This window comes from Orcinus orca, chromosome 10, assembly GCF_937001465.1.
Source record: "Orcinus orca chromosome 10, mOrcOrc1.1, whole genome shotgun sequence".
Lineage (NCBI taxonomy): Eukaryota > Metazoa > Chordata > Mammalia > Artiodactyla > Delphinidae > Orcinus > Orcinus orca.
Genome location: NC_064568.1, coordinates 6,935,590 through 6,960,057, shown reverse-complemented (window position 1 = coordinate 6,960,057; position 24,468 = coordinate 6,935,590). Strand labels below are relative to the sequence as shown.

General features: G+C 46.0%; 1 protein-coding gene across 2 annotated transcripts in view; it reads left to right on the top strand.

The window, feature by feature from the left end:
* The window catches only part of IRAK2 (interleukin 1 receptor associated kinase 2), a 58,489-nt gene that overhangs the window by 32,731 nt on the left and 1,290 nt on the right, over positions 1-24,468 (top strand). For both annotated transcript variants that reach the window (XM_004274827.4, XM_033437358.2), the window contains 9 exons: positions 849-940; positions 2,435-2,629; positions 2,712-2,776; positions 4,587-4,701; positions 6,210-6,319; positions 8,542-8,737; positions 12,091-12,153; positions 20,158-20,358; positions 23,365-23,656. In XM_004274827.4, coding sequence (XP_004274875.1) covers positions 849-940; positions 2,435-2,629; positions 2,712-2,776; positions 4,587-4,701; positions 6,210-6,319; positions 8,542-8,737; positions 12,091-12,153; positions 20,158-20,358; positions 23,365-23,656 — 1,329 coding nt within the window. The remainder of the gene's footprint in view (positions 1-848; positions 941-2,434; positions 2,630-2,711; positions 2,777-4,586; positions 4,702-6,209; positions 6,320-8,541; positions 8,738-12,090; positions 12,154-20,157; positions 20,359-23,364; positions 23,657-24,468) is intronic.

Sequence of the window (24,468 nt, the reverse complement as noted above, 5' to 3'; positions counted from 1 at the left end):
TAAGAGCACAGGCTCTGGAGCCACTGACTGGGTGCCCTTGGAAAGGTTGCGTCACCCCTCCGTGCCTCAGTTTCACCACCTGTAAAGAGTAGATGATACTGGCATCTCTCTCCTGGGGCTATTATGAGCGTGAAATGAGTTAGCTTAGGGGAGCATTGGGAATGCTGTCAGTGTTTGCTAACTAAGCGTGCCCGGAATGTTTACTGCTCGCCTGGGCTTTCCTGCTGCCACACCTCCTCGTGGGCCGGTTCCACGGCCTCGGTGCCCTCCCTACGTCATAGCTACTTGTTGCAAATGTTTTCCCCTTTTTGAAGCTCAGGTCAAGTGTTCCTTCCTCTGTGAAGGCCTCCTTGATCTCCCAACCCACTAAGGCAGGCTTCTCCTGCCTCTGCCCTGGGAGGCTGGTTATTGCCATTCCTGCTGCCGTGGAGGTTTCTGGAGGGCAGGCTCTGTATCTAACGCACCTGTGTCCTTCTCTGCTGCTTTTGTGGGAGGTGGGACAGTGTAGGGGTTAGAAGGCCCAAGGATCTCCATTTGAAGGCCGACTCTGCCACTTACTTTCAGCGTGGCCCTGGGCAAGTGGCCACCTCCAGTGCTTCCCTTTCTCCACCTGTCACACGGGGACTTTGTATAGGACCAACCCACAGGGCTGTCATAAGGCTTCCACGGGGTAACGCTCGAGCAGCGGGTAGGCTGGCGCCTGTGGTGTCAGGAAATGGCAGCTGTCATCACTGACAGTAAAATGTTTGTGGAGTGAATGAGAGACTGACTGGGTCTGGGGACCAGGCAGGGACCTGTCCCTCCTTCCTCCAGTGGCTGTGGCCTGACCCACTGTCCCTCCTTTCCAGGGCCTGCTCCAGCCAGAGCTAGCCCCTGGGGCCCTGCTGAAGATGCCTCTCCTTCCGTAAACACCGACCTACCAGCCTCATCCGATTCAAAGGTAAAGCCTCTGCCCCCCAGCAGTAGCTCCCAGCTGTGACCCTCTCTCAGAAATGCAACGTGTTTATTCCTCGGGAACAGTTTGGGGGTTAGGGGTCGGGATGAAGGGGAGAAACGAGGCCCATTGAATTGCTCTGAGCTTCTAAGACTCTCAGTGCTGGCCCTCAGTAAATCAGGGGCGGGGAGAGGGTGCACTGTAGTTTTTAATGAGCTTTTCCGTTATTTGTATTTAAATGAGAGCTGATAATTGGCATCTTCCTCCTCCCAAAATATCTTGGTTGCAGTAGTCAAAATGCCTCCCCTTCAACCTTTTTTCAACACAAAATATATTGGAGTTATCCTGAATTTTTAATGATTTGGGTCCAGGGTCACAAGTGACTTCTGTGAATCTTAAGCATTTTTGCCTTTCTAGGCCCTTTCTTTCATTTAAAAATATTACTTAAAATTACACTTTATGACTGCAACGGTATAAAGATGAACATAATCCAAGTTGGATTAAAAATTAAAACATTTTCTTCAACTTGAAAAGTTCATTTTTGTTCCTCAGACTTCGAAAGAAATTACGTTAAGATGTTTTCGTGGGCCCCTAAAGGTGTCCTGGGCAGAGTGCCTGGCAGGGAAGCCAGTGCTACATGGGTCTGGTTAGTGGAGCTCTTGCATAAAAGGGACTGTCACTTAAGCAGGCTTATTTATTTTTTAATAATTAATCATTTTCAAAGATGATTTAGTAATTGGAAGAATGATCATGGTATAACGTTTAGAGAAAACACTGGAAATCAAAACGGTGGGTGCGGCATGGTCCCAATTTTTAAAAATAAATTCTCGTGTATCTAACTGACAAGAATTACACTAAACTTTAATAGCAGTTAAGTGGATAATGAGATCATGTATAATTAGCTCCCCTCTAATTATCTAAAACTGTTTATAAGAGCACATATAACTTAAAAAAAATGGAAGTTTATGTACACCTATTTTTAAGAAGAAAAGGGATTGATGCAGAGCTGCTTTTCTTAGGCTTACACAGGTTATGTGAACCTGTGTCCTGCTTCCCGGCATGTATACCGTGTGCAGGACCGGGGACACAAGCCCAGCCATCGACCCGCCGTGTAAACTCACTTCAGTTCTTTGACCCCCTTGGTGCTCACCTTTGTAAACTGGGGAAAAAAAAAAAAAAAAAAAGGAAACCTCCACCATGGGCCGGGAATACTCACATTTTAGTTAATCTTCAAAATTACCCTCCAGGGTATTATGGTTATCTTTATTTTTGCTGATGAGGAAATGAAGGCTCAGAGAGGTTAAGCAACTTGTCCAAGGTCACGGAGCAAGTTAGAAGCAGAGCTGGGATCTGTCCTTTTTGCCATCCCTCCTCACTGGATGAGATGATCCCCTTCACCCCTCAGCTCTGCTGTTCTGAGAGTCCCTGAGGTAGTAGGGAAAATAGTATTTTCCATATTAATTCCATATTAATCTCAGTCTCTTCTCTCTGAATTCCCAGGATTTCAGCACCTCCATTCCTAAGCAGGAGACACTTTTGAGCCTGGCTGATGACAGCCTTTTCTGGAGCGAGGTGGACGTGGTCCAGGCAACTGATAACTTCAACCCAAACCACAAAATCAGTGAGGGGACCTTTGCTGACATCTACAGAGGGCAAAGGCTCGGCACTCCATTCATCTTCAAGAAGCTCAGAGAGGTGGGCACTTATTGGTTTCCAGTAAGGGGTGGAGACTACATGGTGAGGCTAGATTTTCATGTTTCAGTGTCTTTTCCCACAGGTGCCCTGTTCAGGTCCAGGATCAATTGAAAAATTCTTCCAGGTAGAGGTACAAATTTGTCGTAGGTAAGCCTCCCCTTTGGAAAATACTTTGTTTGATAGTGATGACCGCTAACCTGTATATAGTGCTTCCTATGTGGCAGGCACGTTTTAAGCATTCTCTTTATGTAAGCTCATTTAATCCTCACAAGACCCCTGTAACATGGCTACTGTTTTCACATTATTTTACACATGGGCAAATTGAGGCACAGAGACGTTAAGTGTCTTGTCCAAGATCGCACAGCTAGTAAGTGGCAGAGCTGGAATGTGGTTGGTTGAAGTAAAGTGAGCCTCCCCGTCACAGAGCTTGGTGGGGGGGACTGGGAAAGAGAGGGGGAGGACATTTGGATACCTGGACACTTATCTTGGCTCTGCCATCATTGCCTGATGGATTGAACACGCACATACTAGACCCTTGCAGTGTGCTGGACACCAGCTGTCATTCAACCTGGCAAGTCACTGTCTGAGTTCCTCTGCCAGTGTGTAGCCTTGGGCAGTGTGTGATGATTGTGGAGTATTTTAAGAAATAAAGAAAATTGTAAAGAGGAAAAGAGAAATCACCAATTTTCCATAGCACCTATAAGTAACTACTACGGTATTCAGATTTTGATATATTTTCTTTAATCCTTTCTCTCTTCATACATATGCATGACTACACACACACGCACGCGTGCGCATGCACACATATATACACACACACTTATCCACACACAGACACACTTAATGGAAACGGGAAATCTGATTCCCTTTCCACCTTGGCATAGTGCCTTCCTGGAGTCGGTAGTCACTCCTTCATTCATTGATTTGCAAATGTGAGTCGTCAGTCAGGGCCTTTCTTTGTTCTAGGGAGTGCAGACATGAAGAATACACAGCCAGTGGGGAGTCCAGTGGGGAGAGTGAAGTGTAAATAACTCTACTGAGTGTGAAAATTGTGCAGTAGGATGGCCTGGGGGGATTGGAGGGGGGCCAAGGGATCAGGCAGGAGGCCGTTGCAACAGTGCTGGGGAGGGTTCACTGGGGTCGGACCCAAGGCAGAGGAGGGGAGAATGAAGGGGGTGTATTGAAAGCTATGTATGACAGTAAACAGTGACTAATTAGATGGGGGAGGTGAGGAGGTTTCTAGGAAACTGGATGGATGGTGGTGCCCTTGGTTGAGAAAATAACTGTGGGCAGAGAAGCAGGTTTGGAACTTGCTGAGTCTAGGCTGTTCACCTGGAACATTGGGATGCAATTTGACAGTCAGTTCTGGTGTGTGGGATGTGCCTGGAGATGAGAGATTTGGGGGTGTTCCTCATAGGGGTGAGAGATTCCTGGTGGAGAAGCTTATAAAACAAGATGATGAGCCCAGCCAGGGAGATTCAAGTTTCAGGGGAAGGCAAAGGAGGAGGGTCTTAGTGGAAAAGGCCAAGAAAGAGCAGTCAGAGAGGTGGGAAGAGGGTCAAGAGGGAACAGTGACTCGGAACCCACCAGAAGAGGATTTCGGGGAAGAACCCGAATCCTGGGAGTCAAACAGACCTGCTATCTGGTCCTGGCTTCAGTGTTTGCTAGTTGTGACCTTGGGCAAGTTCCTTAACCTCTAAGCCTCTGTTTCTGGAAGACGGGTGGTTAGGGTGTCATGTACTTTGAGTTACTTGATTTTAAGCTCCTTGAGGGCATGCAGTTGTCATCTCTACCCTGTTGCTGGGCTCTCAGGGTTTAGAGCATTCAGTACCTGGGAGGTTACTCGTGGCCTCAGGGGGTGGAGAGGGCAGAAGAGGTTTAGGAGGTAGGAAATGGAGCAGTCTTTGATTATTCTTTCCGTCTGACTCCTCATCCCTGTACTGATGTCTGATTTCAGATGCTGCCACCCCAATGTCTTACCTCTGCTGGGCCTCTGCACTGGAGAACAGTTTTACAGCTTGATCTACCCATACATGGCAAATGGCTCTTTACAGGACAGACTCCAGGGTCAGGTAAGGGGCTCGGTCATGGTCAAAGAACAGGATTAGGCAGTACCCAGTTGGAGAATCAGGGTTAAGGACTTTTAGGAGTCCAGAGGGGAAAGGGGCCTTCGAGAGGGCCTTCGAGAGACCCTTCGAGAAGAGGAGGTGGGCCAAGATAGATAAGATCTGGCTAAACATCTTCAGGTAAAAACCTATTTAAAATGTTTTTTGACAAGAGGCATTTAAGTCAAGAGCAAGACAAAGGTACCCCATAGTGCTATATTATTCAACATTGTTCTGAAGGTGCTAGCCAATGCAATAGGACAAGAAGAAGAATTAACTGAGTATGGAAATTGGAGGCAAATTTTTATTAAAAAATGCTATTCTAGTTAATTCCTATTTGCTCGTGAATTTATGGAATATTTCAGAAAAGATACAAGAAACTGGTGCCTTGACTGCCTCTGGGGAGAACTATGTAGATGGAGCATAGGTTGGAAGAGAAACTTTATTCCACACCCTTTTGACCTTTTGCAGGTCATACTATGTGAGTGCTGTATCTATTAAAATTACCATTTTTAAGACAAGCCTCCTTCCCATAAAATCCTCAAACAGAGGGTAAAAAGTCACTCTGCAACAGAATTATTGCTTCCCTTGTCAGGGACCAGACGAAGCAGTTATTCATGGTGTAATAATGATTGGTAGCTTTGCTGAACTCTCACTGTGTGCAAGACACCTTGGTAATGGCTTTACACATCTCCTTCGGACCTTGCCACAGCCCTGGAGGTTTCCCCCATTTTCAAAAAGAGGAGTCTCTGGCACAGAGAGGCAAAGTGACTTACCCAAAGGAACACAGCTGACACGTATCAGGGCTAGAGTTTAAACTGGGTTTGTGTGGCTCCAGATTCCAGAGTTTTTTAGAAGAAATCCATTAGCAAGGCCAGTTCTTAGAGGCTGTGGGACCTAAGAGATGACCTAAAACATAAGAGGTGATTTTGCTTGGACATTCAGTGGCAGGTAGGGGGCTTTAGACCACCGATAATCCCCATCAGCTCTTGTGAGATCTCCCCAAATACTTATAAAATCCGCCCATGTGCGCTCCCTAGCTCCTCTCCCAACCAGCCCCTCCTAGAGAAGAATTCCAGAGCTGCCACGTGATAGTCATGATAAAAATAACTTCTGCTTTTTGAGCACCCACTGTGTAACAGGCACTATGCTAGGGGCATACCATTCACTCCTTTGAATCCTTACAACAACCCTAAAGCATAGGGATTAACATTTCTATTTTATATCTGATGAAGCAGAGGCTCAGAGACGTTGAGTGTCTTTTCCAAAGTCACACAGCTAGTGCATGTCTGAGCTGGGATTTATACCTAGATGTGTCTGATGTCAAAACCGGTACCCTGCCAGTAAACCATGCTGGCCGAGCCCTGTTGCAGAGGACATGAGGGCTGGAGGAGAGACAGGAGCCCAGGACCCTGCCACTGGGACTTTACAAAGGCATATGTGTGACTGTTTTCTCCTCCTTTTCTTTCTCTTAGGGTGGCTCGGACCCGCTCCCCTGGCCCCAGCGTGTCGTCATCTGCTCAGGGCTGCTTCATGCCGTGGAGCATCTGCATGGCCTGGAGATCATCCATGGCAACGTCAAGAGGTGAGAGAGGTGGGCTGGGCCCCGCCCAGGGCTGGGCTACAGGGATGAGATGTCGCACACTCCTGGGTCCCATTCCTCTCCCTCTGTCTCTCTTCTCTTTCACTTTCTCTCCCTTCCTTGCCTCTCTTGGGGCTCTTCTTTCTTTGTTATACCCTCGAACATCAGTGTTTCTGGGTTGTACTCTGTCCCTGATTGCTGTCAGCATGAACTGCCTGTCTCCACGTTTGTCTTTCCCTAACAAAAGTATTTCCCCCAAAAGCTTGTTGGTATTTCCCCAACAAGCCCTCCACTCCCCTGCTGTATTTCACTTCCCCTCCAGCAGCTGGTCTGGATCAGGTCCTTAAGCTGTGGGCCATGTCTGCCAGGCTCCCTGGGCTTTGGAGCTCCTTGCTCAGGCTCTTTGCGGAGACCCGTTCTTCTTTTTTTTTTAAATTAATTAATTAACTTTTGGCTGCGTTGGGTCTTCGTTGCTGCACGCGGGCTTTCTCTAGTTGCGGCGAGCGGGGGCTACTCTTCGTTGTGGTGCGCGGGCTTCTCGTGGTGGTGGCTTCTCTTGTTGCGGAGCACGGGCTCTAGGAGCGAGGACTTCAGTAGTTGTGGCACAGGGGCTCAGTAGTTGTGGCATGCAGGCTCAGCAGTTGTGGCTCGTGGGCTCAGTAGTTGTCGCTCGCGGGCTCTAGAGCGCAGGCTCGGTAGTTGTGGCTCACGGGCTTAGTTGCTCCGCGGCATGTGGGATCTTCCCGGACCAGGGCTCGAACCCATGTCCCCTGCATTGGCAGGCGGATTCTTAACCACTGCGCCACCAGGGAAGTCCTGGAGACCCGTTCTTGCTTGTGCATCTGTTGTCACAGATACTGTGATGCAAGTTAGGTGTGTACCCCAGCATATCAGTAACGTGCTCCCAAGACTGGAAGCATGGAGAGGGATTCCAGAAGATACCAGAAGATCTGGCAAAACTGAACTCGAAACCATAGAATTCATACTTCCTCAGAGTTCTCTCCCCATTTGGCAAGTGGAAGCCCTTTCCTCTTTTCTCCCCCCTGATTTTTGTTTGATTGCACAAACAATTGTAATAGCAAGAAAGGAAATGAAAGGGCAGGTGGTCATCCTGGCCCTGCTGCCCTCACTCACCAGCTGGCCGCCACTTTTCTGGGTTTTTTCCCACCCCTGCCCACACAGACATCTCAGCCCTAAGATAGCACCGTTACCCGTTTACCAATTCATATTCTCTTTTTCCCCATGAGTTAAACATGGTAAACATTTCCCCACATTGCCTGTCATCATTTTTCATGACTTCTTAGTCTTCCATTGAAGGTATTTGCCCATAATTTACATAAAAACTCCTAATAGTGGATATTGGAATTGGTGTCTACTTTTTATGACAAAACCAAAGGCTTTATTGAAAGGGGGCGCTTGAGCGGAGAGCAGCAGGGTAAGGGAACCTAGGAGAACTGCTCTCTGTGTCTACTTTTTAAAAACCATTTGGGGTTAGTTTGAATATTTCTATACTTGAAGCTTAGTTTTTAAAAATTTTAAATTTTTCCTCTGGAGTACTTTCTAAGAGTGTTCATTCCCACGGTCCAAGAATTTTTTTTTTTTTTCTCTGTACGCGGGCCTCTCCTCACAGGCTCCGGACGCGCAGGCTCAGCGGCCATGGCTCACGGGCCCAGCCGCTCCGCGGCATGTGGGATCTTCCCGGACCGGGGCACGAACCCGCGTCCCCTGCATCGGCAGGCGGACTCTCAACCGCTGCGCCACCAGGGAAGCCCTCCAAGAATATTTTTATTGCTCTTCTTATTCCCTGTGATCTGGGCAGGTTCAGTCCCAAAGGATGCTGGCATTTAGACGTGAGTCAGCTGGGCCGGAGCTGGGGGTTGGAGCAGCTTCTGAAGAGATGGAGGCGGCACAGCCTCTGGGCTTGGCAGGCTGAGGTTGATCCGGGCTGACATCCATGCGGATCAGGATGGCTGCACCTGTCTGGCCACCAAATGCCATTTCTGGGACAGCAGGACTAATCTTAGCTCCATCCCCATTTGCTGGTGGAGGTGGGCTCCCAATCCCCACCCCCTGTCAGGACTGGCTTATAAACTTGTTGAGGGTCTTCAGTGACCCTAACTTGCTGGCACTGCTCACTCCTAAGCTGTTTTCCGAAAGGGTTTCCATGGCAACCTCTTCTTGTCTACCTCAAAACAAGAGGGTTCTCTCTGCCTTCTTTCCCACAGCTCCAATGTCTTGCTGGACCAAAACTTCACCCCCAAGCTGGCTCATTCGATGGCTCACTGGTGTCCTGTCAACAAAAAGTCAAAATACACCACGATGAAGACCCGCCTTTTCCAGGCCTCCACTGCATACCTTCCAGAAGATTTCATCAGGGTGGGGCAGCTGACAAAGCGAGTGGACATATTCGGCTGTGGAATAGTAAGAACTTCCCTCTCTGCTCAGATCTGGGCCTGTACACATTTGTCCTTCCCATGGCTCCTTTGTAAGCACATAATAGAGGCTCTTAGAAATGTTCCACCAAGTACAGCAGGGGTTGGCAAACTATGGCACACAGGTCAGAACCAGTCCAATGGCCATTTTCTATGGCCTATAATTAAGACTAGTTTTTACATTTATAAAAGATTGAATAATAACAGCAACAACAACAATCATAATAAAGGAAGATGTGACAGAGATTGTTTGTGGCTCACAAAACCTAAAGTATTTATGATCTAGCCTGTTACAGAAAAAGTTTGCCAACCCTTGAAGTAAAGGCCCCCGCCCCATGAGTGTCCAGATTCCAATAGGCTAAAGGTACCTCCTGACTTCCCTGATTCGCATCCAGCCAGCCATCTAATTATCTATCCAGTTGTCTGTTTGTTCTTGTTTGTTCATCCATCTGTTTTGTCCATCTGTCCATCCGTCCATCAGTCCAGTTGTTATCCAACCATTCATCGGCAACAGCCACCCATCCATTCAGTATCTATCTACCCATCCAACCTCTGTCCTTGTCACCACTGCTGTCCTTCAGTACTGTGTGTCAGGCACTTGGAATGTAAATGTAACTAAAACACAATCCCTCCCCGAGGAGTTCATGGTCTGAGTGTAGCAGTCTCCAAAGAATACCAATTCCCTGAGATCTCAATAGGTTTGATGTGTTTAAAGGGTTTTGATGTGTTTAAGTAGGTTTGAGAAATGCTGGGTTGAGCAAGGTTAAGCAGGAAAAAAAAAAAGTTACCACAAAATTAACAAGAGCCTTTCATATGGTAAATAGCCTTTAATCTGGTAATTGTGAATTCACCACCACCCAGCAATGGTATGGAGGTGGGCTCCCAATCTCCACCCCCCCGTCAGGACTGGCTTATAAACTTGCTGAGGGTCTTCAGTGACCCTAACTTGCTGGCACTGCTCACTCCTAAGCTGTTTTCTGAAAGGGTCTCCATGGCAACCTCTTCCCAAAATGTTTCCCAAATTCCCTTGACCATGGAACCTTGTTTTCTTAGTATCTCTAAGCATCAGACACCTGTGGATCCTGGTCTGGGAAATGCTGGCTGAGAAAAGTGACAGTCGCTGGCTGACCTCTGCCAGGAGCCAACAGCTGCACCTTGGACCTTGCCTTCTCTCTTCCTCTCCAGCCTTAAACTCTGTATTTCCTCTCTTTGACCACAGTCTGTCCATCTACCTCTCCCACTAATGCCCTTCCTCTGAGCCACTTTCTGCCCTCAGCCCAGCCTCCGCATACCAGATTCTGCTTCCCTCTGTCTCCCAGCCCATCGGCCCTTCTGGTTTACTTGTCCCCCAATTCCCTCCCGCCTCCCCCTCCTCGCTCCCATCAGCCCCACTGCGAGGGGCTCAGTGAAGCTCAGCAGGGCCAGCCCAAGCTCCTGCTCCTTTAAGAACCAGTGGAACTGAAGCCCAAGGCTGCCAGGCACTTATAAGGTAGAGCTTAAGAGCATGGGTTTGAGTCCCAGCTCAGTTACTTTCAGCTGTGTGACCTAGGGTGTCACCTATAACTCTGGGCCTCAGTTTTGTCCTCTGGAAAATGGGGGTATTCATACATAAGGAGATTAATAAGATAACATATATAAACTGGTTAGCAGAGTATGTTGCATAGGTCAACGTGATTATTATTATTGTGGTTACCGTTATTCTTCCTGCCTTCACACCCTCACTCTTGATTTCTGTTTACTCTTGACTTTTTAACTCAGCTCCTGATGCAACAATTGACTTTCCTATTCACTCATTCATTCATTCAGTGAGTGCCTACTGGCTCCCTTCAGTCTTTTTCTCAGCCCTGCCACTGATGGATGGTACGATTTTGAACTTTGGTTCTTGTTGTGGGGAACACTGCATTTCTCTGTGTGTTTTTTTTCTTAATTTATTTTTTTATTGACGTATAGTTGATTTACAGCGTTATGGTCATTTCTGCTGTACAGCACAATGACTCAGTTATACACATATATACATTCTTTTTATATTCTTTTCCATTGTGGTTTATCCCAGAATATTGAATATAGTTCTCCGTGCTATACCGTAGTAGGTCAGTGTTCTTTTTGGTGAGCGCTAAGTAACCTCTGTAAAAGGCCTGGCACAGGGCTTGCCTTGTGGAAGAGGCAGAGGAAATGTCTGTCTATTTATTTCCTCTTATTCTTCCCTCCTGCCTTGGCAGGACCCCAGCCGGAGTCCCTTTTCCATGGGCTCCTCCGCCAGCTACAGGGGTGCCCTCTGCTGCCCCCTCCTGGCCAGTGCCAGTCTGTTAGTAACCCTGCAGGCCCTTTCTGGGTGGAGGAGTTCTTGGCAGTGATGTGACCTCATTCTGACTTTGAGAGAAGTTGTGGGAGGGAGATTTGACACTAAGATGGAGTACCCACTGCCTCATATTTACAACCACTAGATCACCACGTACCACATAAGGATACAGGCTCAGATGCGGCATGTGGGATCTTAGTTCCCTGACCAGGGATTGAACCCGCACCCCCCTGCAGTGGAAGCGCTGAGTCTAAACCACTGGACCGCCAGGGAAGTCCCCAGATTTTAGTTTCTTGCCCAAAGATCACCAAAGCATGTAAGGAACAGAGTCAGAATTTGAACCCAGGTCTGTCTGACTAGAGACCCCTTAGCCAGTGTGCTGTTATCGCTGCTGAATTTCTGTTCAAAGCAGGTTTCCCATTTATTAAGATACAGATCACAGTTTGTCAATTTTGTGGTGGCTTACACTGGCTCAGGGCTGTGCTCCTTTCTTAAATGGATGTATTAATGAACAAATAATGTGAATAAAGGCCTGTGGATGAAACGTGCTATAGATCCTGCCGAGATTTTCTGTCTAGAATAGGTGTCTGCACATGGATTCCTCCTTTTCTTGAGATTAACATAGCAGTGCCTGCTTACCATTCCTGATGGGTTTTAAATGAAAATATCTTTAGTATATATAGTGTGTGTATACAGATAGATGTATATATGTATATATATAGAGAGAGAGAGAGGTGTGTGTGTGTCTGTATCTTGTCTATCTGTCTGATGGTAATACACACACATTTGGTTTTCATCCTCCCTACCTTGCTATCAATTAACTTAAACCTTCTCCTAGTAGCTGGGTGGTGTGTTTAGCTGGAGGAGGTGTTTAGTGATAATCCCACGTTCCAGATTTTGGGCAAGTGTCTGTGCTGGCAGATGCCAGAGCCAGGCCTGGAGCTCAGAATTTGTTCCTGAGAAGGAACTTCTTTCTTGGCCAGAAGCTCCTGGGTGAACTTGTGCATGTGTGTGTGAACCGTGCTAACTCCGTGTTCTCACAGGTGTTAGCTGAGGTCCTCACTGGCATCCCCGCGATGGACGACAACCGGAGCCCAGTTTACTTGGTAAGGGAACCAGTCACTTCTTTCTCACAGCTATGAGGGGTCAAGGGGTGGGGAGGGCAGGGACCTCCACTGTACCCATTTTACAGATGCTAACGAGGCCTCAGTCCAGGGTTTGATTTGTACTTGTGCAAAGTAGCTGTAACCTTCCCCCTGCACCATCCAGGCAACAATTACTTTTTCATGATAAGAAAGTTTAGAATGTTTAGGGGAAATCCATGTCTTCTCTCTGCATGTCAGGCAATCATATAGCGTTTGTCTTTATTTTTTAAATTTTTTGGCCGCGTCATGCAGCATGTGGGATCTTAGTTCCCCAACCGGGGATCGAACCCATGTCCCCTACCGCAGAAGCCCAGAGTCTTAACCGCTGGACCTCCAGGGAAGTCCTAGTGTTTGTCTTTAAATTGGTGAAAGTTAATTTCAGCCCTTTTAGGTTTCGATAATAAAAACAATAATTTCCATTTTGTATGTTTATAAGAACTGTCATTCAAATATACGTGTGCGTGTGTATAGTGTCATTTCAAAAATATAACAACACGCCCAACTCTGTGTTTGGCACTTTACATATATTACCTTTCTAGGTCATCTGAATCCCCATGAGATTGATAAAGTCATTATGTTCACCTACAGATGAGGTGAGCAGGCTCTGAGGTTTGCTTGAGATCTCAGCTTTACTAAGTATCAGAGTCGAGATTCTGAGTCACATCTGCTGGACTGCAGATCCTGAGTTCTTTTTTTTGTTTGTTTGTTTGTTTTTTTTTGCGGTACGCAGGCCTCTCACTGCTGTGGCCTCTCCCGTCGCGGAGCACAGGCTCCGGATGCGCAGGCCCAGCGGCCACGGCTCACGGGCCCAGCCGCTCCGCGGCATGTGGGATCCTCCTGGACCGGGGCACGAACCCGCGTCCTCTGCATCGGCAGGCGGACTCTCAACCACTGCGCCACCAGGGAAGCCCAGATCCTGAGTTCTTAACCCCAGCGCTCTCCTGACTGTTTAATTCTCATGACAGTCCAATCATACGGATTCATCATCATTATTATTACCATCCCCATTTTACATATGAGAAAACTAAGGCCAAGGTGAAGAGACGTATCTTATGACCCCCAGCGAGATGGCGGAGCTGGGATTTGAACCCATGTCTTCTGCAGAGCTCTGACCCCTGTGCAAGCCCTAATCCTCTTCACTAATTTGAGAGGGGAGCACTTTTCTGACTTGATGTGGAGGCCGTTGGAGCAGCTGGCTTTTTTGTGACTAGGCTCCAAAAGCATCCCCTTCACCCTGGGGTGGGAAGCTGAAGACCTCCCCTATACGCGGACAGTCACGACCTGTCCCTTTGCTGAATTCCCAGAGCTCTGCCCCTTTTGGGCACCAGGCCCCCGGTACTGCAGAGAGGTCGGTTTGGTCAGCTCAGATGTGGTTCGGGGCAGTTTGGGACAATTTCTCATATTCCGACAGTTTTCTTCAGATGTATTACCCAGCACATTCACCCGGGGATTGAATGTCACAGGGGAAGGAGCCTTTGGAGACACTTAGGTGAAACTTTCCAGAAGGCCTTTTTGGTAAATGGTTTCTAAAAACATGGAGGAAATAATTTTTTTTAATCTAGTTTCTTTCTCTTCTTCTGGACCCAAATAGGGTCTCCCATCATCTCTTGTTGTGGTACTTATAATTCATTGTGCAAAAAATTAAAATTCAAGTCAGAGATGAAAGCTGTGGCCAAGTGGGTCCAGGGTGGGAGGAGCTGGCCTCTCCTCCACACTCGGGAGTGTTCATGGCTGCAGTGTTTCTGGAGGTCATTGGGTGGCTTCCATCAAAATTTAATATGTGTGTACCCTCTGATGCAGCAATTTCACTTGTACGCTAGGGAAATGCATACAAGTAAGGAAGACAGAGGGACGAGGATGTTCGTTGTAGCACTAGTTATGGTAGTGAAGCATTGCTAACAAGTGAAATATCTATCAATTGGGAGGCGGTTAAAAAAATGACGATATGATCATACACACCATGGAACACCATGAAGTTATTTATAAAAAAAGCTTTATGAGTATGTTTGTAAATACTTATAATGAGGGTAAAGTGTATAATATGATAAATGTTGACATTTGTGTTTATCTGTGAAATAGTCACCAAATCAAGATAATGAGCATGCCCACTACCCCAGAAGTTACCTCTTCTCAGTTGTCACCCTCCTCTCACCCCTCCCCACCCTGCCGTCCCCCGCAGCCATTGGTCTGCTTTCTGTCACTGTACAACTGTACCAAAGTTTCTCTTTTCTGGAGTTTCCTGTAAAGGAAACCGTAGAGAGTGTGTGTGCCCTTTTGTTGTCTGGCTTTTCCCACTCAGCATAGTTTTTGTGGGATGCACCCATGCTCTGTTTGTGTGTTGGAGTTCATTTCTTTAGATGCCAAATGATGCTCTAGTGTATGGATGTACCCCCATTTGTCCATTCACCTGTTGACGACGTGTAGGGTGTTTCCAGCGTTTGACCAGTACATATAAAGCTGCTGGTACCTTTGTGTGGGGATCTCAGTGTGGACGTATGCACTTATTTCTGTCAAGGTGTAATTCACACTTTTGAGGTATACAAAAATGGTATGAGTTTTGACCAAATGTAGATGGTCGGGAGACCACCACCGCGATCAAGATATGGAATATTTATTTCATTCCAGAAAATTCCCTCACGTCCCTTTATAGTCAATCCCCTTTCCCCCCTTCCAGGCCCTGGCAACTCCTGATCTAGTTTCTGTCTGTGTCGTTCCATCTCTTCTGGAGCGTCATGTAAGTGGAATCATAGAGCGTGTGCCTGTGCGTTTCGGGCTCCTTCCACTTAGCGTGCTGCCTTTGAGATTCATCCATGTTGTATGTATCAGTGGTTGATTCCTCGTACTGCTGGGGAATACTCCATTGTGTGGATGTCCGACCATTTGTTTATCCATTGACCAGTTGCTAGACATCTGGGTTGTTTCCCGGTTTTGGCAATTCTGAATAAAGCTGACATAAACATTCTTATTTTAGAAAAAGCAAAACAAGAGAGACGTATATGTTCTGACAGGGAGATATCTGCAAGTGAGAAAAAAGCCAGTTCAAAACAGTATATATAGTGTGATCCCGTCTTTGGTACTAAATAGATGAATGAATTTACAAATTGCATCTTATATTTTCTTATTTATCTGGGGCTAATATAGTACCTACCTGATAGGGTTTAGTGAAGATTAAATACTATGTGAAGTGCCTAAAACAGTGACTAGAACATAGTAAGCCCTCTGTGTGGTAGCTATTATTACTACTACGCTTATTTTAGTAGCTCTTAGGAGATTGCTTGCCATTATTATTGTATATAACTAAAGTGATTATAACTGTGGACTTTTATAGCAGAAACTCTAGAAAAATATAATCCAGCCTATTAGCAGGGGTTGCCTTTGGAGAGTTGAAATAAGGGGAGGGGTTAACTTTTGCCCTAAAACTTCAACTGCTTCTATTTTAGTTTTTAACAACAACAAAAAAATGTTTTTAATAATACTGTTGATTTTGACTAATTTCTTTTTAATTAAAATGTTTAATTCAAGTAATCTGCATACTTGGCTTAGAAAACGTAGCAGCACCTAGCAACTACTCCAGGCCTCTTTCCCTGGCCTGCCCTCAGGGACGCCCACTTCCTTAAAAAGTCCTTTTTATGGGGCTTCCCTGGTGGCGCAGTGGTTGAGAGTCTGCCTGCCGATGCAGGGGACGCGGGTTCATGCCCCGGTCCAGGAAGATCCCACATGCCGCGGAGCGGCTGGGCCCGTGAGCCATGGCTGCTGAGCCTGTGCGTCCGGAGCCTGTGCTCCGCAACGGGAGAGGCCAAAACAGTGAGAGGCCCGCGTACCGAAAAAAAAAAAAAAAAAAGTCCTTTTTATTATGGACAATTTCAAACATACACAAAAGTCAAGAAAAGAATATAAGGAATCTCCATTCATCCATCCCATCAGTTATCAACATCATGCTTTTCTTATTTCTTTTGCAACCCCCAAACCATTTTTGTCTGTGTATTTTCAAGCAAATCCCAGATATTGTTATTTCACCCATAGAATTTAGTTTTCTTAATTACTTATTATCATTTAATACCCATTTCATATTTACATGTCCCAAATTGTCTCAAAAATTACTTTTTAAAGTTGGTTCGTTTGAAACTAGATGCAAGCAAGGTGACATGTTTCTGAAGACTTTGGTTCTCTCACTGCGCCCCTCCCCCCTTCTTTCTGCCTGGCATTGCATTTTTGCATAAAGTGGGTCGCTTCTGTGGGGGACTCACGTGCTGGATTTTTCTGATTGTATCTTGTTGTATCCTTAACTTGTTTCTCTGTTCCCCCTGTTTCCTGTGCCCTCGTTGTCAGCCCTTGAGACTTGATTAGAATCATAGTTAGGTGGTTCTGTGTACTTCCTTTTGCCTCACAGCCTGAGGAGTGCAGCAGACTGCCCTCCTTTCAGTACTAAGATTCATCAGGGTTCAGGTGGAGTTGCTGAGTCCCTCCATTACTAAGTTCCCCATCACTCTGCCTCCGAGTGTTCTTGATGGAGGATGGCATCTTGTGATGGCGGTTACTGAGTGAGACCCAGGATTTCATGGGCGGTAGTCAAGTGGGGAGCATCTTCTTACACCGTTCTTTCAGGGCAATCACTATGCACAGTTTCTCATTTGTTTCAGGTGGTGGTAACCTCCATATCCGTAAATAATACGCTTCTATTCTTATTTACAGATTTGTCAACTTTAAATACCATTACACTTTTTTAAAAAATAAATTTTATTTATTTATTTTTGGCTGCGTTGGGTCTTCGTTGCTGCATGTGGGTTTTCTCTAGTTGCAGCGAGCAGCGGCTCCTCTTAGTTGCGGTGCCCGGGCTTCTCATTGCGGTGGATTCTCTTGTTGCAGAGTGCGGGCTCTAGACGCGTGGGCTTCAGTAGTTGTGGCACGCGGGCTCAGTAGCTATGGCTCACGGGCTCTAGAGTGCAGGCTCAGTAGTTGTGGCGCACGGGCTTAGTTGCTCCGCGACATGTGGGATCTTCCCGGACCAGGGCTCGAACCCGTGTCCCCTGCATTGGCAGGCGGGTTCTTAACCACTGTGCCACCAGGGGTGTCCCACCATTACACTTTTTAAAAAGATAAACATTTAAAAAGACAGAGCTCACATGAAAGAATCGTGCAAAAGGGCATTTAAAAATGAACCCCTTGCCAGTTTTAGGTTTTCAGTCTACAGGTACTGAGTTATTGATGGTGTCAGGTGTCTAGGTATTTTTTGGATCCTTAGAAAGCCCATTTTCTCAATTGGGAAACTGAGGCAGAGTGGGGACTATTTTGTTTTGTTCTTGAAGCAAATATCACAACCCATGTCTGATAATCTCTGATAATATTTTACTCTGAATTATAACTGTTTGTATACAAAGCTGTATGAAGCAATAAAAATTTAGTTTTACATTTAATGAATCACTTCTATTAAAAATAATAAAATTACACAAAAAGGAAGAAACTTAACCAGAAAATAAATTAGCTTGTACAATATGTGAAAACATTTGTAAGGAACTTACTATCTGCCAGGTACTGTTCTTGGTGTTGGGGATACAAAGTTAAAGTTCTTACGCTCCTGCAGCTTTCATTCTAGGGGAGGAGAACAAAGGATATTTAAGTAAATGAAAATATGTGTCGTTCCAGGCCAGTGGTAAGTGCTATGAAGAAATGTGAAGTAATGTTAGGGGACAGAGTGAAAGAGTTGGAGGAGGGCTGTTTTAGGTCAGGGAAAGCTTCTTGGTGTAGGTAACATCAGAGCAGAGACCCAAATGAAGGGAGGGACCAGGACATGATAAAGCTCAAGGGAGGGGCATTGTAGACAGAGAGAAGAATAAGTGCAAAGGCCCTGAGGCAGGATGAGCTTAGGGGCTTCCAAGATAGAAGGAGGAGACAGAGTGGCTGAGTACAGTGAGCTAGAAGGACAGAGGGAGGAGAGGAGATGGGATAGGTCTGCAGGGGCCAGATTGTCACAAAATCTGGGGTTTCTGAAGGCCATAGTTAACAGATGGGGACGTATTATAGGAGGTCAGGAACTGTTGGTGTTAAAAACAAACACACAGGGCTTCCCTGGTGGCGCAGTGGTTAAGAATCCGCCTGCCAATGCAGGGGACACGGGTTCGAGCCCTGGTTCCGGAAGATCTCATATGCCGCGGAGCAAGTAAGCCCGTGAGCCACAACTACTGAGCCCTCACTGTAGAGCCTGCGAGCCCAACTACTGAAACCCGTGCGCCTAGAGCCCATGCTCTGCAACAAGAGAAGCCACCACAATGAGAAGCCCGCGCAACGCAAGGAATAGAAGCCCCCGCTCGCCACAACTAGAGAAAGCCCGCGCACAGCAACGAAGACCCAGCGCAGCCAAAAATAAATAAATAAAATAAGTAAATTTATTAAAAAACACACACAAAATAAACCCTTTTATTTTTCCAAATATAACTGCAAAACAGGCTTGTAGAACATTTAGTAAATATAGGAAAATATAGAAAATAAAATAGAAATCATTCTTGGAGATGACTACTGTTAAAATTTTACACCCTGCCCCCTGGTATTTATTCTATATATGTATATATACACACAGTTTATATTATTTATATTTAAATATATATTTATATTTTATATTATTTATAACATGGATTTTCAATTTTTGCATTTTATATAGCATGAAATATTACACAATATTTTTATATAATGCATGTAGCATATAACATATACAGTGCATTGAAATATTTCTGTATAAATATTTTATATAGTTATTTAAAGTATTATATATTATATGTAAATATATATTATATATTGTATGTTATATATAGTTATATAAAATGTTTTATGTAGTTATATGTGTAACCATATAAAATACTGTATATCTATGAAATATCATTACAAATACATATATCTAAAACATATTGTTTAAAGTATACAATATTTTATATATAAATATGTATATATGTAGAATATACATGGAAAATTTATATATAAATATTATAGTGTTTACATAAATATACCACAAATATTAAAAAATACATATAAATGTTTCATTTTTTTAACATCTCATATGTTAATATATGATAGATTAATGCACTATATACTATATCAATCAATATTATACATAATTATATTACATATTAATTTCCTATATTTAATATATTTAATCAGTACAAGTAATATATTTGTAACCTATTTATATAAGTAGGTTTATATTTATATAAGTTGCAAATAAGTAAATATATACATGTGCAATGTAATATATAATTTGTACTATACAAATATACTTATATAGTAATATATTTATTATTATTTATACAGCATATCTTCTGTTTTAGGAATAGTTCAGATTTCTGCTTTCTAAGTAGCGTAAAATGTTGTAACATGTAAATACAAAATTTAAAATATAAAAATATACATAATATTATATATAGTACATCTCCTATTAAATATACATGGGTCAGAATCCTACATCCTAAAATGTTTATTTTGTATCATGAGAGATTTTTCCTGTAAATGTTATTAATAAGATGAATTATTGGTGTAAGTAAAGTGCTCAGCACGTAGTAAGTACTATATAAATGGTAGCTATTATTACTATTAATTATTATCACTAATAGACTATTGAATGTTGATTGTGTCAAGTATCACACTTTATCACACTTTATGCTTTAGATGCCCTATGTCATTTAATTTTTGTGTTAGTCCTGTTATCCCCATTTTCCTGATGAAGCAACCCAAGACCCCCCTGCCTGATGGGGCTTATGAGCGTGGTATGGAATGCCCTGTACATGTGGGGAATTTAGCAGTTCTCCAGTTCTGCCGTTTTACTTGGTCCTGGGATCCTTGCAATTAGTTTTAAAAACACTGTTGGTTTTCTGAGTGTTTGCCGCTCTGGTGCAATCCTGGAGGCGGGTGGGGCACGTGTGGTTAGACTCCACACCCCTGCAGCTCACACGGGGGGTGTTTCCACTCTTCTTCCCACAGAAGGATTTACTCCTCAGTGAAATTCCCAGCAGCACCACACAGCTCTGCTCCAGTAAGACAGATGTGGAGAAAGTGATGGCCAAGGAGATCTGCCAGAATTACCTGGAGAAGAGAGCAGGGAGGCTGCCAGAGGCCTGCGCCGAGGCCTTGGCCATGGCCGCCTGCCTCTGCCTGCGGAGGCGCAACGCCAGCCTGGCGGAGGTGAGCCTCACGTTCAGCCTTCCCCCAGCGATGAGCCCTGTCCTGCGTCAGCAGGGCCTCGGTTCCCCAGCTGCATGAGTCTGCTTTACCAGGGGCTCTGTCACGATCCCTTTAACGACGCCTTTACCGAGAAGTGATTTCATACACCAGGGCCATATTTGTTTGCAAACAGCAGTATCTGCTGGAGCTCCCAGCAGCCAAGCTGGAGTCTGGTCCTGAGGGTGCCCAGGACCACACCCTCAGATATAACAGAAGTCCGCCTGCTTTCTCTGAACGGGCTTTATCTCTCCTCCTCTCTGTAGGCCCCTTCTCATTCCCTCCATCCTCTTGGTCAGGGGATACAGCCGTATTATTCATTTACATGTCATGGTTCTGTCTTCACTGAGCGGCCCAATTCCAACCTCTTAGTGAGAGAAACTGATTGGCTTAGCTAGGGTCAGGTGTCTACCTGTTGGCCTATCAGGTAAGGTGGGGGTCCGGTATATAAACCCGGTGGCCAGGGGGTCAAGCCTGGAAGGTGGAAGGGCCAGGTTCCAGAGAAAGGGATCATTCTTTAACCCATGGACTAGGCAGACATCAACTACCACAGAGGATAAAACATTTTCCTATGGACAGGATATGCAGAGGGGGTTTCCATGGTAACAGGTGTAAATTTGGGCACCAACTTTACTAGGCCTTTCTAAGTACAAAATAACTGCCTGAGAGGGCTCATAGAGATCATCCCACGGAGTGATTCAAGGGGTGTCTGACAGAGAGGGGCTCCTTGGGAAGAGGCAGGAAGAGGGCTGTGGATGGCTGCAGGCCCCACCCATGACTCCAACCAGACATCCACTGTCACTTCTCATAATTGTATTGGGGTCTCAGTATTTTATCTGAGGAAAGGGTTTGGTAGCTGAAAAAAAAAATCTTCAAACACCACTGTTAGGGCTTCCCTGGTGGCGCAGTGGTTGAGAGTCCGCCTGCCGATGCAGGGGACACAGGTTCGTGCCCTGGTTCAGGAAGATCCCACGTGCCGTGGAGTGGCTGGACCCGTGAGCCATGGCCGCTGAGCCTGCACATCCGGAGCCTGTGCTCCGCAACGGGAGAGGCCACAGCAGTGAGAGGCCTGCGTACTGCAAAACAACAACAACAACAACAAAAAAAACCACCACTGCTATAGCCCAACCCTCCCCTCTTACAGATGGAGATGTTGAGGCCAAGAGAGGGGGAGATGAGGCCAGAGGGAATTTCTGTCAGAGCCCTCCGGACTCCTGGCTCAGCCCCAGCTCTACCCTCTTGCACCAGGACATGGCAGGAGCTAGAGACCAAGTCACCGCTCTCAGTCTAGGCTGTGCTCCAGCTGCCCGTGTGCCACAGTGTTCAGTCACTCATTCAGCAGCGGTGTGCTGGGCCCCGGGGATATATCGGGGAACAAGGCGGGCCCAGTTCCACTTTCCTGGAGTTCACAGACATTGTGCAGTAACCATCTGGTGAGCGCTGGTGTAGCATATTACGGGGTCCCCACCCAGGACTTTCCCAAGGAAGTGATGTGTAAGCAGATGAAGAGCAACTGAAGCAGAAGGAACAATTCATGCAAATAGCCTGAGTTGAGAGAGAGCTTAGAAGGTCAAGGGCCTGGAATAAGGTCAGAGTGGCTAGAACACAGAGTACCTGGGGCAGAGTGGCTTGTGATGAGGCTGCTGGGGAAGGAGGAGCCCGACAACAGAGGGCTTTGCAGCCACAGTCAGGATTTTGAGGAAGTCACTGGGGGTATTAAGCAGGGGCAGGACATCATCAGACTTATGTTTTAAAAAGATCTCTCTCCCTCAACCACTTATTCTTTCATTCCTTCATTCAATTTACTCTTTTGTTCAGTGTATCACTTAAAGTACATTCAAAGAAGCTGCTATAATGAGGAGACTCCAAGTGAGATAAAAGTTTGTTCTGTTTAGCTCAACAGTTTGAATGTAGGCAGTCCAGAGCTGATGTCACAGTGCCGCAGTATTGGGGATTTGGGCTCCTGTATTGTTGCTCTGCTACCCTTATCATGTGACTTCCACTTCGGAATCCAAAAAGGCTGCTCTAGCTCAGGCCATCACATCTGCATTCCAGCCACTAAAAGGGGGTTAAAAAGGAGAACATATACCCTTCCTCGTAAGGGTGTGACCTGGAAATGCACACATCACTTCTTCTCCCATAGGCCAGAACCTAGGCCAGAACCTAGTTATGTAGTCTTGTAGTTTTTAGCTTGGCAAGTATTTATTGGGCATATATTGTGGAGATTTATCTCAAAAGGTGACATTTGAACTGGGCCTTGAAGCATGAGGAAGCATTTGCTATGTAGAATAAAGGGGATAGGGCACTTTCATATACAAAGAGGAATGAAAATGGTCATTGTCCGCAGTATTTCACAACCAAGCTAGGAAGTTGAGAGGTCAGTAGGGTCATGGCCTTGAAGAGAAGCAGACTTGTGTTTAGTGGTCAGCTCTGCCACTCACTGAGTGGGTGACCTTAGGCAGGGAACTTAACCTCTCTGATCTTTTAATTTTTTATTTCTAAAAAGTCATTTACAGTATGTGTCAAATGTGCTTTGTAAACTGCAAGGCACTGAGCAAATGAAATTTGTTATTTTTACTAAGGGTAGGTTTGTGTGCCATTTATGTGTGTGTGTGTGTGTGTGTGTGTAAAGAAGAAATATTCCTTCCCTGCCTGCCTCTAATTTTACTAACCTCCCTAACCAGAAAAGCCCTCAAGGGCAATATCTATATTACTTAGGGCATTTCTAGCTGAAAGTGATAGAAACTCAACTCGAATTTTTAGATTCGACCCACAGACACACACGTAACCACGTAACAGAGAAGGAAGCAGGGAGCCTATGAATGAGAGGATGAATGATTTATTGCTCATTTAACCAAACTGCAGGCAGCATAGGTATTACTGGGGCAGCTAGACCCAGGGTCTCAACCAGCAAAAGTACAAATATCTGTATCTCTGTGCCTGTGGCGCGTTCTCTCTCTCTTCCCCAAGGTGTGTGGCTCTGTGGCTGCTGTGGAAGAGCAGCTGAGAGGTCAGGAGACGTCGCTCCCTTGGAGTGGTCTTTCCGAGTGCACAGGCTCTTCCTCCAATACCCCAGAAGAAACGGACGACGTGGACAATTCCAGCTTCGAAGCCTCCTGCTGCATGAGGGAGGCACCCTGGGCCGGGGCTGCCTACTCGCCTCCCCGCCCAGCGGATGGAGAAAGCGAGCTGCCGGCTGGTGGGGCAGTGGAAGCTGACTCCTCCTCTGAGGCCTGCGCCAGTGCAGAACCTCCCCAGGATGGTAAGCGTGGGATCTGAGTCCTTATACACTCTCATTTATGTCCCCAACTCAGTCTATCATTTATTCCTTCTCTCCCGCATTCACGCGTTCATTTGCTTATCCAGCTGTTCACCTGCCAGCTGGCCGCGCCAAGAGAGTCATCCTCCTTCTCCCCCGGCCCCCGATGTCAAGTCCCTCACTCAGTCCTGTCCACTGACCGCTCCATCTGCTTCCCTGCATTGCCTGTCCCCGTCCCCCTACCTCTCATCTAAGCTACTCTCCTCTTGCTGCATGAGCGCACAGCCTCCCTGTGGCCTCCCTGATCTGCTCTGGCCCCTCACCAGTTCTTCATCCAGGGGCCAGCCAGAGTGGTTTTTAAAAACAACTCATGTCACTCCTCGTTTAAAGCCCTTCTGTGGTTCCCCATTACACTTAGAGACCAAGTAAAAACTCTCCCTTGGGACCAGCAAAGCCCCTTGTGGTCTGTCACCGGCCGCCTCTCTATCCTCACTTCACACCTTGCCAGCTGCTTCCAAAGATAGCTTCTATTTCTGACCCTGGGGTCCAAACACACCAGGTTTCCTTCTGAAATAAAAATTCGGAAGGCCTTTACAATTCAGTGTCCTCATCCCCTGGTAAACGTGGCTCTGTGAGTGTCTCAGGCTCTGACCTTTCCTGTTGTTCCTCCTCCCACATGGAGGTGAGTGGAAGAAGAGAGAGAGAGTGTAAGCTTCATTCTAACATTGCCCCCCACCCCCAGGGGAGAAGCAGGGAAGCCCCTCCTCTCTGAAAGGTGGCGGCAGGTGACAGGCCTTCCCTGAAAAGGCAGAAGC